We start from the raw sequence: 17446 nt of genomic DNA, 5'->3' as shown, positions 1-17446 counted from the left end.
GAATAAGATTACGAAAGAGAGTACCAAAAAAGGAAATTGGTAGACGACCCGGAGTGTCGAACAAATTGCAAGGCAAAAATGGAGATGGGGGGACATGTTGCAAGAATGAAAGACGACAAATGGACAAAAAAATTGCTTGAGTGGAGACCACGGGCAGACAAGCGAAGCCGAGGAAGACTTCCAGTGCGGTGGACCGACGACCTCAAAAAAATTGTGACCAATTGGATAGCAGAGGCGCATAACAGAAGAAGATGGAAATTTCTGGAGGAGGCCTATGTTCAACAATGGACAAATCACGGCTGATTTATGATGATGATGATCTCGCTCACAAAAATTAAAGAGTATGCTCTAATCGTGCTTTAATTTTAAGGAATACAGAATCTATCCGATATAACATTCGAGTTAGAGCACTCTTTTGAGATGCCAGTAAAACGATACATCCCGTATAGTTAACTCTACGGGCGGCTACGGATTCTAAGGTCGATTTCTCTTTACCCTTCTGGGACATTACACGCACTATCTCTTCTTCCACTAATTAAACTTTATCGGTTTTATGACGTCGGCCGACTACGACGACAGAGGCGGAAATCGCATTAACTGGATGGCGAAGTGTCTTTCCTTTCGTTGTCAGCTGATTTTTGACGAATTCTTAGTTCAACGAGACCCGTAAAAAGTAAATAGACGGGTTCGACCTCGTTAACTTGATAGAACAGCGTTAGGAAGACTATTAGGAAGTGTTTTAAACTTTAGCGACTTGTACAGAAAGAAAAGTCAATATTTCCACCAAAGAATAGTTTATTCTGGTCTGGGATATTGTGCTTAGAAATAGACCAAACTTTTTTTGTGCGATTATATTTTATTATGAAGGTTTAATCAATACAAAAATAAAAGTTATATAAATATCAAAGAGACATACGAAGATATCATAATTTAATCTAGGAAGGTACTCGATATTCTTTAGAGAAAAGAAGGAGCTATATCTAAAATGGCTAAACACAAAATAAGATGAAGATCTCAGAAAAGACAAGGGAAAAGAAAAAAGACACAAGGCGAAAGATCATGCAGGGAAAAAGAGAAACATGGGATAAAAAGTGCAAAGAAATAGATACTTATATCGGAGGTAGACAATGCAGTGAAGCATGGAAATTCGTTAACAATGTAAAAGTCGATAATAAATCCTACAACCCAATACAGATAATACCAACAACAAAATGGATAGATCATTATAAGAATCTACTTACCGAAGACAGAACAGAATACAAAGATCAAGCACAAAATGAAATAAATATAGAAGGCGAACAAGTACTAATTGATGTAGCAGTAGTGACTAAAGCAGTAAAACAGCTTAAAAATGGGAAATCCCTCGGCCCCAGCGAAATATCAGCAGAATTGATAAAAATCGGAACGCAGAAATTGTTTAGATCTCTTGCATACATATTCACAAAGTACGTCAATGGAGAAAGCATCCCAGAGGAATGGAAAACAGTTTTCATAACCTCGATATTTAAAAAAGGTAACAAATTAGACTGCAATAACTACCGAGGGCTATCAGTAACGAATACGGTAAGTAGGATCTATGGAAGAATAATCAGAGATATGATCGAAGACGGATACAAAAGCCAAGAGGAAGAGGAGCAGAGCGGGTTTCGGGCTGGTAGATCTTGCACAGACAACGTGTTCTGCTTGAAACAAATTATAGAGAAGAAACTAGCACGGAATAGATCAACACACCTTACATTCATAGATTTAGAAAAAGCATATGATAAAATACCTATCTCGAACCTATGGCAGGTACTCCAGGAGATTTCAATCAATCATACACTCATAAAGGCTGTTCCGAATATATACAACAACATAGAAGCCCAGATAAAATTAGGCAACAGAATATCGGAACCATTCAGAGTCGATAAAGGCCTACGACAGGGGTGCTGCATATCACCGACACTTTTTAAAATCTATATTGGTAAAGCTCTCCACCAGTGGAAATCGAAATGCAAAGGAATGGGCATACAGGTGGACGATGACACTTGTTTGTATACCCTCCAATTTGCCGATGATCAAGTAATATGTGCAAATGACAAAGAGGATCTCGAGTACACGATACGAAAATTAAATGAGGAATTTTGAAAAATGGGGTCTGATAATGAACAAGGAAAAGACGGTGTACCTCTGCGTAGGAGAGGAAACTACTGACCTGCAACTGGAAAACAATAAAACAATACGAAACAAACGATGTGAAGACTGTAGATACCTGGAAATTAATTTTAACAAACAAGGAACGGATGATGCAGAGATAAACAGTAGAATAAATAAAGCTAGAAAATTAATTAAATCTCTGAATGGAATATTATGGAGTACTGAAATAGGAAAACAAAGAAAATTGAGAATATGTGACACAATGATAAAAAGCACACTGCTGTACGGATCTGAAACGTGGCGTCTGAAAGAACATCAAATAAGGAAAATAGAAGCCACAGAAATGGATGCATTAAGAAGAGCAGCTAGAAAAACGAAACTTGATAGGGTTCGAAAAAACACAATTAAGGAAGAAATGGGTCTAAAAGAAGCTGTGGTCGACTGCATAGATAGAAAACAACTGTTTATCCAACTTGTTTTATTCGCTCTTCTGACATGTCTGTACCAGGTTAATCTCCTCTGTTCTATGTGGTTTATTATATCTTAAGTCATTCCCATTCTTTCCTTATGACCTATTTTATTTATTCTATCTCTTTTCGTTATTCTGCAGCTTCTCCTTAGGAATTCCATATCAGTTGCTCTTATTTGGTTTTAGGTTTTCTTATTTATTATTCAATTTTTATACCTATAAGTCAGGATACTTCTTGTCATGGTGTTATATATTCTTCCTTTTGGTTTCATACTGACGTTCTTATATTATGTTTGTTTTATATTATGAAACCTAAATACTTATACCTGTCTGTTCCTTTGATTTGTTTACTTTCGTCTATTTCCATCTGTTTTATTGCTATATTCTCTGTTGTTAGATATTCAGTTTTCTTTAGGTGTATTTGCATCCCATTCTTTGTATATTCCTGTGCCAGTTTTCTCATCATATAGCTGAGGTCATCTTCGTCTTGTACGATGAATATTTGGTCGAAAGCAAAACTTAGGCTATATAGGTATTCGTTTCATACTGGTATACTCATTCCTTTGTTTCAGGAACCTACTGTAGGAAACATAGAGTTTTTGTTTGTCGATGTCCATAAAACTCAAAAAATTTGTCAAATACCTTGCCCGGTCATAGTCCCCAACATTGATTGTTTTTACCTTACTTGTATGGACTAATAGTCACTGAAGATAAAAATGAAATAAACCATCCCAATTTTTTCGGATTGCATGGATTGACCTGAAAATTAATATACCACCTCATTTGATCCTCAACTTCAAAAGTTATATTGTCTAGAGTCTAGATAATTTTTGCTATTTGAGAGGAAACTACTCTTCTGTGAAAATAATTCAGAAAGTTAAGATTGACGTATTTGAATTATTCATTTAATGGAGAAATATGTTCCTTTCACGTTATTTAATATATTTTTGAAAGTCAATTATTATACTTCCCTACCCTTCATACCCTTACAAACTACCCCTTCCTATCTGGAAAGATAGGGGAAAGGGTTTTAGCAGCTTAAAATCGACTTTTGATGCATTTACAATGTACTCTTTTATTATTCACCAGACAACTTATCACTCATTAAAAAGTGACAACCATTAAAAACCACTGCTTATAATAAAATGTGGAAAAACAAAACCATTATTGAAGGGTAAAGATATTTTACTGATATATGTATGATAAACTGTGACCTTTCCCTCATTTCCTTCTTTTTACCACCTCTGTTTAATATTTATTTGGTTGTTCCAGAACCGCTGCCAACAATATCAAAGCACGATAAGCCGTCTGAATACGGAAATAACAACTTTACGCCAGCAACTCGAACAAGCGGGCAGAGACAATAATCCCGAAGGAATCCTCCAGGCGCACGCTGCGGCGTTGCAACGACAGGCCGAAGAGTCCAGAAAACAATACGAGAGATGTCTGGACGATGTCGCTAATCAGGTGGTTAGAGCTCTGTTGACACAAAAAGTAGGCTTTATTTTACTTTAATACTGTAGTGTAGGTAGTCACTTACATAAAACATTTCTTAATATATTTTGTATCTGATACACTGCTCTACAAAAAAAATTGTGTGTTATCCACACCATAAGACCAATCTTTTTAATTTTTGGGTTGAGAGAAACAAACATGATTCGCACCAGTTATTATAATATACTATGTACATAGGTAAAATATATGCGTAGATGTTGTCAGTAGGTGTGTATTTGTTAATCATTCTTTAATTTTATGTCTTCTTTTTCTTTATGTGCCTTGATCGGCTGTTGCGGGAAATAATTCTTCTACTGTGGAACCACACCACTGTCTAATATTACGCAGGTATGAAAGTTTCTTTCGACTTTTGACCAATCATCTCTTTACCTCCACTTTTCCTTGTATTATAAGTCGAAGTAGATAGTATTTAGGTCCACTAATTATATGGCCGAAGTATTCTGTTTCTCCTCTTTATGATGTTTATGAGCAGGCGTTCTGAATTCATCATTACCTTCGTGATATTTCGATCCTAGCTATTTTTTGTTCTCACTTCCGTTAGTTTGCAGCATGCTGGTTTAAAAAAGGCTTAGAGTTTTATTCATTTCAACCATTTGCTGATGTCAAAATACAGTATTTTTAACGCACCTGCTAAACTTGGTTCTTCTTCTCCTCATATCCTTTTGTCCTCGCAAGCGTCGAATTGAGATTCTGATTCTTCTTTTATCAATTTTTTCCATGCATCTCCATTTTTGACCATCGTATTTAACTTTTCAATAGTTTTCATTTTATTTCTACCTATTTCTTCGATCTGATTTATCCATTATAATAAATAATAGCTAATAATAATACATACTTTTACATTTCTTCTGGGTGTTCGTCTTTTTTTTTCCTTCTACTTCCCAATTGTAATATTTGCCTTATCTGGTTTCATTCTATGAATATGTTCGAACCAGAATATTTGCTTCTATTTAATATAAGTTTCAGTAATAGGTTTCTGCTACTTGTCATTTGTCTGATACTTTCATTTCTTATGTTGTTCCATTATGTTTTCACGCACATTTTTCTCAAATGCTTCATTTCGATTGCGTTGATTTTTGATATATGTTTTTTCAAATGTCTAATTTTCGCTTGCATATGTTATTATTGCAATTGTTATCGCATTGTGAATTTTCCTCTTGATTCGCATTTTTACATATCTGTGTCCTAGTATTGTTGTGTTAATTGTATAGTTTGTGTATATTGATTTCCTCTATTTTTTTATTTCCACTTCTTTTTGATTAACTATTATCGTTTCTGTTTTATTTATATTCACCTCCACTTTCATTTTTAGTATTTCTCCAGTCTACGAATTCATCAGTCTTTGCATTTTATTATTATTGTTCGCTACTAGTACAATTATCTGCGTGGAGTTAACTCTTAATTTGATTGGTCGCAAGTTCTTGTATCCAATTATTGTATTTACTTTTTTTCTTTAGCTTTGAGGTTATTTATAATTCTATCCACTATCATGAAGAACAACAATGGGCTTAAACTATCTTCCTGTTTTATTTCTTTGTTTATTTTGAATGCATTGGATCTTTGGCCTTCCACTTTGCTTATTCTTTCTTCCACTGGTATTTTTCTTCTGACTTTCTATGATTCTGTACTTTTTATGACTCTGATTAATGGTTTAGGTATTTCTAGTTGTTCCACACATTTCCATATTTGCAAGTACTAAGCAAGACCCATGTAACGTGAACAAAGTCGAAACTGCCTAATGTTTTTTATCAAAGTTAATTCTGTTTTTTAAGGCATACAGCCCCGTTCATTTTAAAAAAGTTAAACAATATCGTTCCATCATAAAACATGGCATTTTTATGAATATCAAAACAACCTCATATTTTTTTGAAATATATTTTTTTTTCTTTTTCGTATAAATAAATTAATAAAACCTTGATCAATGCTGCGTTGTTTTAACCTATAAAATAATGTAGAATAAGCACTGTAACAGTAAAATATAATTTAGCGAAAATAAATTTTTATTAATTTTATATTATAAATATAAAAATATTTTTATATTTATAAAAAATATTTTTAGATTTCATCTCCCTAGATTTAAATGAGAACAGGGGTCGTGTGGTATCTCATTTGAAAGGTTATTCAATTCTCTATTGAGTAATATAAACATTAACATAAATATTTATACAGGGTGGCCAAACAAAATTTCATTTTTGAATTATGTACGTAATTTATTTAAAACAAAATACATTTTACTGCTGATGGAAAACTGAAAAAAAAATATTTATTTAACTAATTAAGCCATTCGAGTTCGTCACTTTACTATTTTGCAATCATGACGCAGACCAAAAGATCCGGATTTTTTGTACCTTTTTATCAAATATCGTGTCCTTTTCCATAATGTGTTGACAATGATGTCGAGTGTGTCAACATCTCTTGTAACTATTTCGTTGATCAATATGCAGAAATTTATAGGTAAAATTAAAAAACACATCTATTGCTTTTTAAATAGAAAGAAAAATCAAAAACAAAACTTTAACATTCCACTGTAATTTCAGGGTTTGAAGGAAGAAGTCAACTGCCTACACAGCAAGATCCAGGAACTCGAAACGCAAAATCAAGCTTTAGCATCCATGTTGGTCCATCAGCTACGCAGTGACAGTCCCGATAACACTCCTAACTTGGAAGCCTTCTCCAAGCAATGCTTCCTTGACCATAACCGACCATGTTTTCTGGAGGACAAGAGGCAAAGAAACAGCAGCGACAGTTCGGTCGATGCATCATCTCCGGTCTCCCTCACGAGTCTTAACGTCAAACACTGCAACTCCTTCAATTCGGAGGTTTTGGAGGAAAGTCCTAGCGACAATTGTGATAACGAAATAGTTTCTAGTGCCGATAAAAGGCTGTCAGCGGATACAGCTAATATTTTAGGTACGTTTATGTATTTTTAACCTTCACCATCATTAGCTGTAGTGCACTGCTGAACATAAGCCTCCCGTAAATAATTCTATCGCATCCGATGTTGAGCACCCTAAATCCAGTTGTGATGGATGCGCTTGAAGTCATCCTTCCACCTTAGCAATAAACATAGTGTTTTGGTCTCCACTCTAATGTTTTCTTGGTCCATCTTCCATCTTTCAATCTGGCCAAATGTCCCGCCCAGTTCCATTTTAGCGTTGTAATTCTTTTAACTGCGTTTGTAATACCAGTTTGTCTCCTAATTATTTAATTTTTTATTATTTTGTGATTAGGGCAGTCAATGAGGGTATTTGGCTCCGAATTCCATCCTACTATATCGATTTACTTGATATTTTCACAGTAAGTAGGGAATAGTACAAGAAACACAGTCTACCCTATGCCGATGTGCGCTTTTATCTTTGGGGTGGTTTCCACCCCTTCTCGGGGGTGAAAAATGTTTTCGTTAAAATAACCACGGAAGAGGCTAGAGAATCTAATTTTAAGCAAAAACTGTTCTATAATTATTTTTTAAAAACTCACTACTTTTTGAGTTATTCGTGGTTGAAAATTGGCCATTTTCATTGAAAAATGACACCTTTTCAGACGGATTTTTGCGAATACCTTAAAAACTATGCATCTAACAAAAAAAACTATATAAAATATTTCTGTAGGTTATAAAAAACAAAGAGATTCGTTCCTTCATAAATCTTCTAGTTAAAATACAGAGAGGGATATGGTAGGTAAGAAGAGTTTGTTTTTTGCTGCATACTCAAATCGGTGTATTCAACTTGAAATAACAGAGAAACTGTCGATTTTAGGTGTATAATGATAATAATAACTTTTGTAGAGCTTAAACAGACCCTTAAAATGAGCAATACTAAATGTCGATGACTTTCAAACTAAGCGAGATATTCTGCAAAAAAGTTGATGACTAATGTATTTTAAGAAGAAATGAGAAGTATTTTTAACCCCTTATCCATCAGAATTTAAATACATCGTTTTTTTTCTACAGTACTTTTTATTATAGTGTTATTTCTATGTTCAAAAAGTTGGACTGGATTAAAATGAATGGTTGCTAAAAAAATAAGATCAAATTATAGAGCGCATTTTTAAATTTTCTTAAAAATCTTCCTTTTCCTCCATGTAACTCGAAAAAGATAAGAGATACGAAAAGAAGATACATACCACACAAAAATGTAGGGCTTTTTCAGATAAAAATTTCCTTTTTATTTTTTATTACTGTATCTCTTATCATTTTCAAGTTACATGGAGAGAAAGGAAGATTTTTAAGAAAATTTAAAAATGCGCTCTATATGTAATTTAATCTTTTTTTTCAAAAACCATTCATTTTAAACCCGTCCAACTTTTTGAACATAGAAATAACACTATAATAAAAGGTATTGTAGAAGGAAAATAATGCATTTACATTTTGGTGGGTGGGGGTTAAAATTACTTCTCATTTTTTCTTAAAATACATTAAGTTATCAATTTTGTTTGCAGCATATCTCGCTTAGTTTTAATGTAATGGACCTTTAATATAGCTCATTTTAAGAGTCTTTTCAAGAACTACAAAGATATTAGTATCATTATACACCTAAAATCGACCGTTTCTCTGTTATTTCAAGTTGAATAAAGAGAATGTACCAAAAAAGAAACTATTTTCACCTACCATATCTGTTTTTGTATTATAACTACAAGATTTATGAAGGCAAGTGTCTCCTTGTTTTTTATAACCTACAAAAATGTTTAATGTAGTTTTTTTAGTTAGATGCATAGTTTTTAAGGTATTCGCAAAAAACAGTTCGAAAAGGTAACGTGTGATCCAAAATTATTGTCATCATAGGTGGCTCTGAACGACAGTGATAGCTATACAGTGCATATCTATTCTTAATGCAGATATACTTTCCAGTTTACGTCAACTTTGCAGTGTACGTCAACTTAACAAGAAAAGTTAGGTTATGTAAAGATGTTGGTGGTGGAAATATTATACAGCATCTTGTTTGATTTTATTTATTATTGTTACTTATAATTTTTTTAATTCTTTTTATTTTTGATTAAAGTTCTTTGTTAAAGGTTTTGACTGATTTTTTATGTTTTATAATGTTAATCAAAATTAATTGATAAACCGATGATATAAATTCAGATTAAAATAAGACATACGTAATTTTTTGCACGGCTAGCTTTGATCCCAATAATTGTGGATCGCTCGTTATTATTTCAATGAAAATGGCCAATTTTCAACAACGAATATCTCAAAAAGTATTGAGTTTTCAAAATAAAAATAAAAGAACAGTTTTGCTTAGAATTAGATTCTCTAGCGAATTCCGTGGTTATTTTAACCAAAAAATTTTCCACCCCTGAGAAGGGGTGGGAACCACCTCCAAGATAAAAGCATACATCGGCATAGATTTTGAATTAGGAGATAAGTAGAGGCTAGGCCCAAAATTTCATTAAAATCCATGCAGTAGGATAGAATTCGGAGCTAATATCTTATTCTTGCTCCCATTGACTGGCGTATTGCTCCCATGGGCCATGGCCCATGACACATCACTATATTTATTTAATTATGTTTCAGATACACGACTGTCATTAGAAGATAAAAAACGCCATCAAATCCTAACGAAATTATGGACTGAACTAAAGGGTACCGAAGTTACCCCCAAAAGACTTTTAGAAGCTCTAAGTGCAGTAGATTCCGCCTTGTGGGTACCTCCTAAACGACCCGTTTCCTTAAATTTACACTTGCCCATTTTGCACACGACAAAATATCGGAGATCCAGACCCGTATTAGCACAATCAACATCGAAAAGCGAAGAAGAAACGACGGGGAACGAGTCACCGGAGAGTGGGAATAGAGATGAAGGTAAGAGTTTTTAGTAAACTGTAAAAATTCATTGCCCACCAACCTCTCCTTCTTTAGATGCAGTGTCCGTATTCAGACGCTGGCCCTCATCATCATCATCATCATTCTTTTTGCCTTATTCCTATGCGGGGTCGGCTTCCCTAATTGCATTTCTCCACAAAATTCTATCTTGGATCATATCAATGTTAATCCCCTTTACCAACATGTCCTGCCTTATCGTCTCCCCCCAGGTATTCTTTGGTCTTCCTCTCCTACTCCTTCAAGGAATCTGCACCTCAGCTATTCTTCGTATTGGGTGATTAACGTCTCGACGACGTCTTGAACATGAATAAACCATCTTAACCTATGCTCTCTCATTTTGGCATCAATTGGTGCCACACCTAGACTTCCCCTAATATACTCATTTCTAATTTTATCCTTCTTTGTCACTCCACTCATCCATCTAACCATTCTCATTTCCGCCACATGCATTCGTTGTTCCTCTTTCTTTTTCACTGTCCAACATTCAGTTCCGTACATCATAGCCGGTCTTATAGCTGTTTTATAGAATTTTCCCTTCAGCTTCATTGGAATTTTTCTGTCACACAACACACCACTCGCTTCTTTCCACTTCATCCATCCAGCCCTAACTCTACTGCATGCATCTCCATCTATCTCTCCATTACTCTGTAATACCGATCCTAGGTACTTAAAACTATTGCTTTTCACAATCATTTCACCATCCAAAGATACCATTTTATTTGTAGTAACCCCATCATTAAATGAACATTCCAAATACTCTGTTTTTGTCCTACTAAGTTTTAAACCTTTTTCCTCCAGAGCTTGTCTCCACTGTTCCAGTTTTTGTTCTAAGTCTCTTTCATTATTTCCTATTAACACTACGTCATCAGCATACATTAGGCAACATGGAATGCTATCCTGTAGTTTCGCTGTTATTTGGTCCAAAACTAATGAGAATAAATAAGGACTAAGCACCGCGTCTTGGTGCAATCCTACTTTCACCTGAAATTTATTAGTCTCTCCTACACCTGTCCTAACACTAGTCGTTACTCCCTCATACATATCTCTCACAATCTTTATATATTCGCCAGGGACTCCTTTCTTATTGAATTCCCACCACAGAATCTCTCGAGGAACTCTATCATATACTTTCCCAAGATCAATGAATACCATATGAGCGTTGGTCTCTTTATTCCTGTATTTTTCCATCAGTTGCCTTGCAATGAAAATTGCATCTGTTGTTGATCTGCCCTGCATAAAGCCAAATTGATTATCGGATATTTCGGTTTCTTCACGTATCCGTCTATCAACTACTCTCTCCCACATTTTCATGGTGTGGCTAAGTAGTTTTATAGCTCTGTAGTTTGTACATTGTTGTATGTCTCCCTTGTTTTTGTAGACAGGTACTAATATACTGCTTCTCCATTCGTCTGGCATTTGTCCAACTTCCATAATTCTATTAAATAGAACTGCTAGCCAACTTATTGCTGTCTCTCCCAATGCTCTCCATACTTCCCCAGGAATATCATCTGGTCCGACTGCTATTCCTTTCTGTATTTTTTGAAGCGCTTGAGCCACTTCCTCGTTTGTTATTCTGTGACTGTTATCCCATTGCTGTGACTGTCTCCGTTAACTCCACAGGCTGTCTGTCAAATTCTTCATTTAATAAACTGTCAAGATACTTTCTCCATCTCTTTTTGACATTCTTTTCCTGAAGAAGTATTTTATTATTTTCATCTCGGATACATCTAATCTGATTAAAATCTCTTGCTTTCTTTGTTCTCTGTCTGGCTATTTTATTTATCTTTGCTTCGCCTTCCCTGGTTTCAAGTTGATCGTATAGCTTTGAAAGACGTTGGCCCTCATCATGTTTACAATTTCCTGAAACCTGTCTCTATCAGCTGCTGTGCGAAATTATTATTCTACTGTAGAACTACACCATTGTCTAATATTACGCAGCCATGAAAGTTTCTTTCGACTAATCCATCTCTTTCCCTCCATTTTTCCTTCCTATTATAAGACGAAGAGTGGGATATTTAGGTCGTCTAATTATATGGCCGAAGTATTCTGTTTTTCTCGTCTTTATGATGTTTATGAGCAAACGTTCTGAATTCATCATTTGAAGAACATCTTCATTCGAAGTGTGCAAAATACACGGTATCCTTAGATCACGGATCCATCGATAGCACCACAATTCGAATGCTTCTAATTTGTTTAGCATTGTGGTTTTTAACGTCCATATCACACAACAATACAATAGAATAGATCACACATAACATTTCAGGACCGTCTTGCGAATATTCATAGACAGATTTTTGTTACATAAAACTTGTTTCCAGCTCATAAAAGACTTACGTGATATTTCGATCCTGGTTATTACCTCTTCATCAGAGTCATAATTTACGTTTAACCTGCTGCCAAGATATTTAAAATGGTTTACCCGTTCTATCTCTTCTCCACTAAGATAAAGCAGACCTTGATCTATACTATATGAATCATCAACTGCCATCCACTTTGTCTTTGAAATGTTGATTTTATGGCATCTACGATAACTTGCTTCACTGACTAGATTTACTAATGTCTGGAGATCTTGTAAATTGTCTGCAAGAATGGCTGTATCGTTAGCGTAGCTGATTACTTCTCCGCCTAGTGCACGAACCAATCGTTATTAATTTATATAGCACATAATTGACAAGCACTATTGCTTTATTTCATTCTACAGTACAGTTACTACTCCATTATTAAATTATAAACGCGCTCATTTATACTCATATAAAACAATGTTCTTCTGCCATTGACCATCACAATTAAATAAACACACATGTCGAGCAACGTTAAATAAACACATTCACACATACGTTGAGCGTTGAACGACCCGATAACATTGCAAAAGACACGGATATTCTTATAAATAGTTATGTAAATATGAAGTAGTATTAGTTAAATTTTTTTTTAAATAATCATTTTTACTAACAATCCTAAATCATAGCAAAATACTTCAGTTAAATAATCTAAACTTTGTTTATAACTAACAAAACGTTGTTTTTAAGGTTATTCGACAATGTCTTCCGACGTCCAAGCTGACGTCACCAGGGGATCAGGAGATGCAACTTTGCCAAGAAGAGGATTAGAAGATTTGAAAGAAGCTAGTGATGAAACTGATGTGTCCGACAATAGGCTGTTGGTGAGCGATAACAAGGATCCTGATATATTGTACATTCCGCTGAATCTTTTGAATCTCAACCAAAGGTAATTTCGTTTATATAACTTTTCAGTTTATAAAAATATTAAGACCACAAAATCGATTTTTTTTTGTATACCTACTCTTTCTGTGTTTCCTACTAACATCAAACATTGAAACACTAAGGGATACTTACTTGTGTTTCTGTTCAGTTTCTGTTATTACACAGGATGTTCCCGAATATGCGTTCCTTAAAAGTATAGGTAGAAGGCACCATGTAGAGCAAAAAACTCCTGTAACATTTTTTTCTAAATTCAACCGTTTGACCAAAAAACGAAAATACATTTTGGTATGCACATTGAAATCTGTCAACTAAGTGCAGTACGAAAATCGAAACGTAGACAGTCACAACTTTAATAAACAGAGTTTGAAAAATTGTCTTTAGTATTACCGCGATCGTTTTTAGTGTCACCGCGAAATTTTTTTCGATGCGTGAGTATCCTGATATGTTGATTATTTATTAGTCCAGAAAGCCACTGCTCATCCGCTAGGAAAAATATTCTAATTCGGATTTTTGCACAATCTTGCCCAAAAAGGACTCCTTTTAACAAATTTGCATGTTGCCAGGACCAAGAGGTGGTCAAAAATTTTTTAACCGTTTTTTTTTTTTGTTTTTTTCCTAAAATTATTTTTTTTGCATGGAAAAAAGTTTTTTTAGATTTTTTGGATCATTCCAAACAGAAAAGGTCTTTAGTGACTTTTCTCTAAAAATGATAGTTTGACATATAAGCGATAAAAAATTGAAAAATTGCGAAATCGGCCATTTTTAACCCTCAAAAACTATGTGAAAAACTTAAAATTTGAATGTTGCCAAGGTAGGTAGATATTCTTTAAACATCGATTCATGAAATCCTGAAGAGTTTTTGCAATATAATATTCAAAACTCCTTTGTTTTTTAATTGCTAATCAAGCGTGCGCGACACTATTTTCCACCGACAGTATGGTGCAAATGAAAGGAATAAATTCGTTATTTCGTAAACCGGCGACTCTAAGGAAAAATCGCGAAACAGGTCGATTTGTATTTTTAAGTTAAGATATTATGGCATATATGGTATACTAGTGACGTCATCCATCTGGGCGTGATGTAATCGATGATTTTTTTAAATGAGAATAGGGGTCGTGTGCTAGCTCATTTGAAAGGTTCTTCAATTATCTATTCAGTAATATAAACATTTATATAATTATTTATACAGGGTGTCCTTCTACTTCCTTTTTTGTCAAATAATTTAATGTTATAAAAATGTTTTGGACACCCTGTATAAATAATTATGTAAATGTTTACATTACTGAATAGAGAATTGAAGAACCTTTCAAATGAGCTACCACATGACCCCTATTCTCATTTAAAAAAATAATCGATTACGTCATCACGCCCAGACGGATGACGTCACTAGTATACCATATATACCACAATATCATAACTTAAAAATAAAAATCGACCTGTTTCGGGTTTTTCTCTTAAAGTAGCTGGTTTACGAAATAACGAATTTATTCCTTTCATTTGCACCATACTGTATACACATGCAACGGTGGAAAATAGTGTCGCGCACGCGTGATTAGAAATTAAAAACAAAGGAGTTTTGAATATTTGATTGCAAAAAACTCTTCGGGATTTCATCAATCGATGTTTAAAGAATATCTACCTACCTTGGCAACATTCAAATTTTCAGTTTTTCACATAGTTTTTGAGGGTTAAAAATGGCCGATTTCGCAATTTTTCAATTTTTATTCGCTTATATGTCAAAAACTATCATTTTTAGAGAAAAGTCACTAAAGACCTTTTCTGTTTGGAATGATCCAAGAAACCTAAAAAAACTTTGTTCCATGCAAAAAAATAATTTTAGGAAAAAAACAAAAAAAAACAAAAAAAAACGTTTAAAAAATTTTTGACCACCTTTTGGTCCTGGCAACATGCAAATTTGTTAAAAGGAGTCCTTTTTGAGTAAGATTGTGCAAAAAATCCGAATTAGAATATTTTTCCTAGCGGATGCGCAGTGGCTTTCTGGACTATATGGAGAAGCGCAGTGTAGCAGTAACTTAGCTGTCCAAATTTATGTGCATCGGTATTCCTAAAGGCGAACTCCTAATCTTCGAAATTTTGTGAATGTTTCTCAAAGGATATTAGAATCGGTTTCTGTTGTACCGAAAAAAAAAAAAAATAGCGGAAGAATAAAAAGTATCCGTCCATTAAATGTGGAATACGACATTTTAGATACCGTGGAGAATAATCCAAAATTAAGTAAATGTGTTATTATACACTGCGTACCCTAGGTCACAAACGTGTTCTTATTCTACACTGCGTACGACGTTGTCAGATTATTTAATTTTTTGAAAATAAAAATTCACTCATATGGAGACCATGTAATTTTTTTTTGGAAACGGTTAACTTAAAAAAATGGTAAAGGAGTTTTTTGTTCTAAATTGTATATTTTATCCATAACGTAAAGGAACGCAGTATTTTCTGGGACACCCTGTATAATTTAGAATCTTTGTAATTGAAGGAATATTTTTTGTTACAGAAATAGTTTTCCCCCAAGTAAAGATATCCTGCCTTTTCAACACATAATGCGAAGCTTCTCGGATTCACACCTTTGCATCAAAATTACGACAGCACCCTCCCCATGCTACACCTTCAGTTCGCCAATCTCCAGTAGTCCGTCTATTTTTTTAGTAGATATTACCGAAAAGTCAATAAATCCCTTGAGGAGGACGAGAGGAACAAGTACGTTATGGGGTAAGTAAAAATGAATTTCCTCTGTAGAGTATGTATCTTAAAAAGGCTAGGAAGACACGTCAAGCGGAAACACAGTTTGTCCCGGACGGTAACTGCTAGCGCCATCTAGAAAAGGAATCTGAACTACCAACTGATATTTTCCGCGAATTTAAACATTTTTTAGTTAATAAAGGATCATTAATTAGATATGTTTTGATCTAAATCATTCTGTATTAATGTTAACATACTAAGGGCCGGTTGTTCGAACGCTAATCAAAACTGATCATTATCAAATATTTAATTACAATTATATTTGATTAAGCGTACTTCTGACAGATGTTGCATTTTGAGGTTATGTTGACTGATTTATTTTATTATTTTGGTTTTAATTTAAAATAAAACATGATTAAACTCTTTCTGATGTTAATTTCTTGTTTTTACTTACAAATCAATAATAATAATAAGCAATTTTTAATAATTTAAGAGCTGCGGCTATATTTTAATTACTGCTTTACCTACAATCAATAACTGATTAGTGTTTTACATGTATTTTTCATGTCGCGATTTGATTCCCATCAAGAAAATTGATTACAATAAATGATTGATTATAATCAACTTCTTGATTAGCGTTCGAACAACCGGCCCTAGATATCGCCTTTCTCTTGTTAAGTCGATTTTTGAAACCAAACTGACTCCAGCCACTGACCTATTCACCATTTCTTAAATAATCGTGGGTATAGTATTCTCAAGAAAAGTTTTAAAAAGTGGCTCATTAGGCTTATTAGCCGGTGTTCCTTGCAGAATTTCTCACGTTATATTTTGGGTAGGACGATAAAAAATGTAGAACAATGCTAATATGTATTTTGGAATCTGGCATGATTCATAGATATCGTTAAATAACTTCACAATACTGTCTTCATTTTTCTTCATTAAGTAACTTGATTATTTCTGCATACATATCATCTGGTCCTGGAGCCATGCTACTTTCTAATAGTTTGATAGCCTGTACAACCTCAGCTTTCAAAATACTTGGGCCATTAAAAGGGTCTCCCAACTGTAGTAGTTTTTGTGTTCTGTAATCCAGGTAAACCCTCTTTAGCTCAATGTATCTCACAAGATACATGACTTTATAATTGATTTTTTTAAAATATTGGGGGCTTTTTCGATAGTTCAAACTTTGGTTGTCACAAACAGCTGTTCTTTCTCTATACAGTTGGCTATCTTTGTTTGATTTAAACGGTTTAAAAGTATTAAGTCATGTTGATTTGGTTTATTGTTCCGTGAATGGGCGCATTTTTCAAGCCATTAACCCAAGCAGTAAATTCAGTTTACCTACTGTTACTATTCTAATAAATTTTTTTTATAAAAACCCATTAAAGTGACTTATTGTTAACTTATTTAAATTTAATTATTCACAAGTTTTAGGCACTAATACTTTCTGGTTCATTTACAATATACTTTTATAAAATGTATCTTTGGGCAGTATATGAGGGGGGGGGGGGGGGGCGGAAATAATTATAAATATGATTTTGGCTTAATTGGGCCCTAAAACAATAAAATGCCAAAAGGAAA

At 34.0% G+C, this 17446-nt stretch overlaps 1 protein-coding gene across 6 annotated transcripts in view; it reads left to right on the top strand.

The window, feature by feature from the left end:
* LOC126880604 (uncharacterized) overlaps positions 1-17446 on the top strand; it is a 605043-nt gene that overhangs the window by 546805 nt on the left and 40792 nt on the right. For all 6 annotated transcript variants that reach the window (XM_050644584.1, XM_050644586.1, XM_050644585.1 and 3 more), the window contains 5 exons: positions 3878-4099; positions 6658-7030; positions 9633-9920; positions 12971-13169; positions 15681-15895. In XM_050644584.1, coding sequence (XP_050500541.1) covers positions 3878-4099; positions 6658-7030; positions 9633-9920; positions 12971-13169; positions 15681-15895 — 1297 coding nt within the window. The remainder of the gene's footprint in view (positions 1-3877; positions 4100-6657; positions 7031-9632; positions 9921-12970; positions 13170-15680; positions 15896-17446) is intronic.

Source organism: Diabrotica virgifera, chromosome 2 (assembly GCF_917563875.1).
Source record: "Diabrotica virgifera virgifera chromosome 2, PGI_DIABVI_V3a".
Taxonomy (NCBI): domain Eukaryota; kingdom Metazoa; phylum Arthropoda; class Insecta; order Coleoptera; family Chrysomelidae; genus Diabrotica; species Diabrotica virgifera.
The sequence above is the reverse complement of the archived record's forward strand: the minus strand, read 5'-3'. Positions and strand labels throughout refer to the sequence as shown.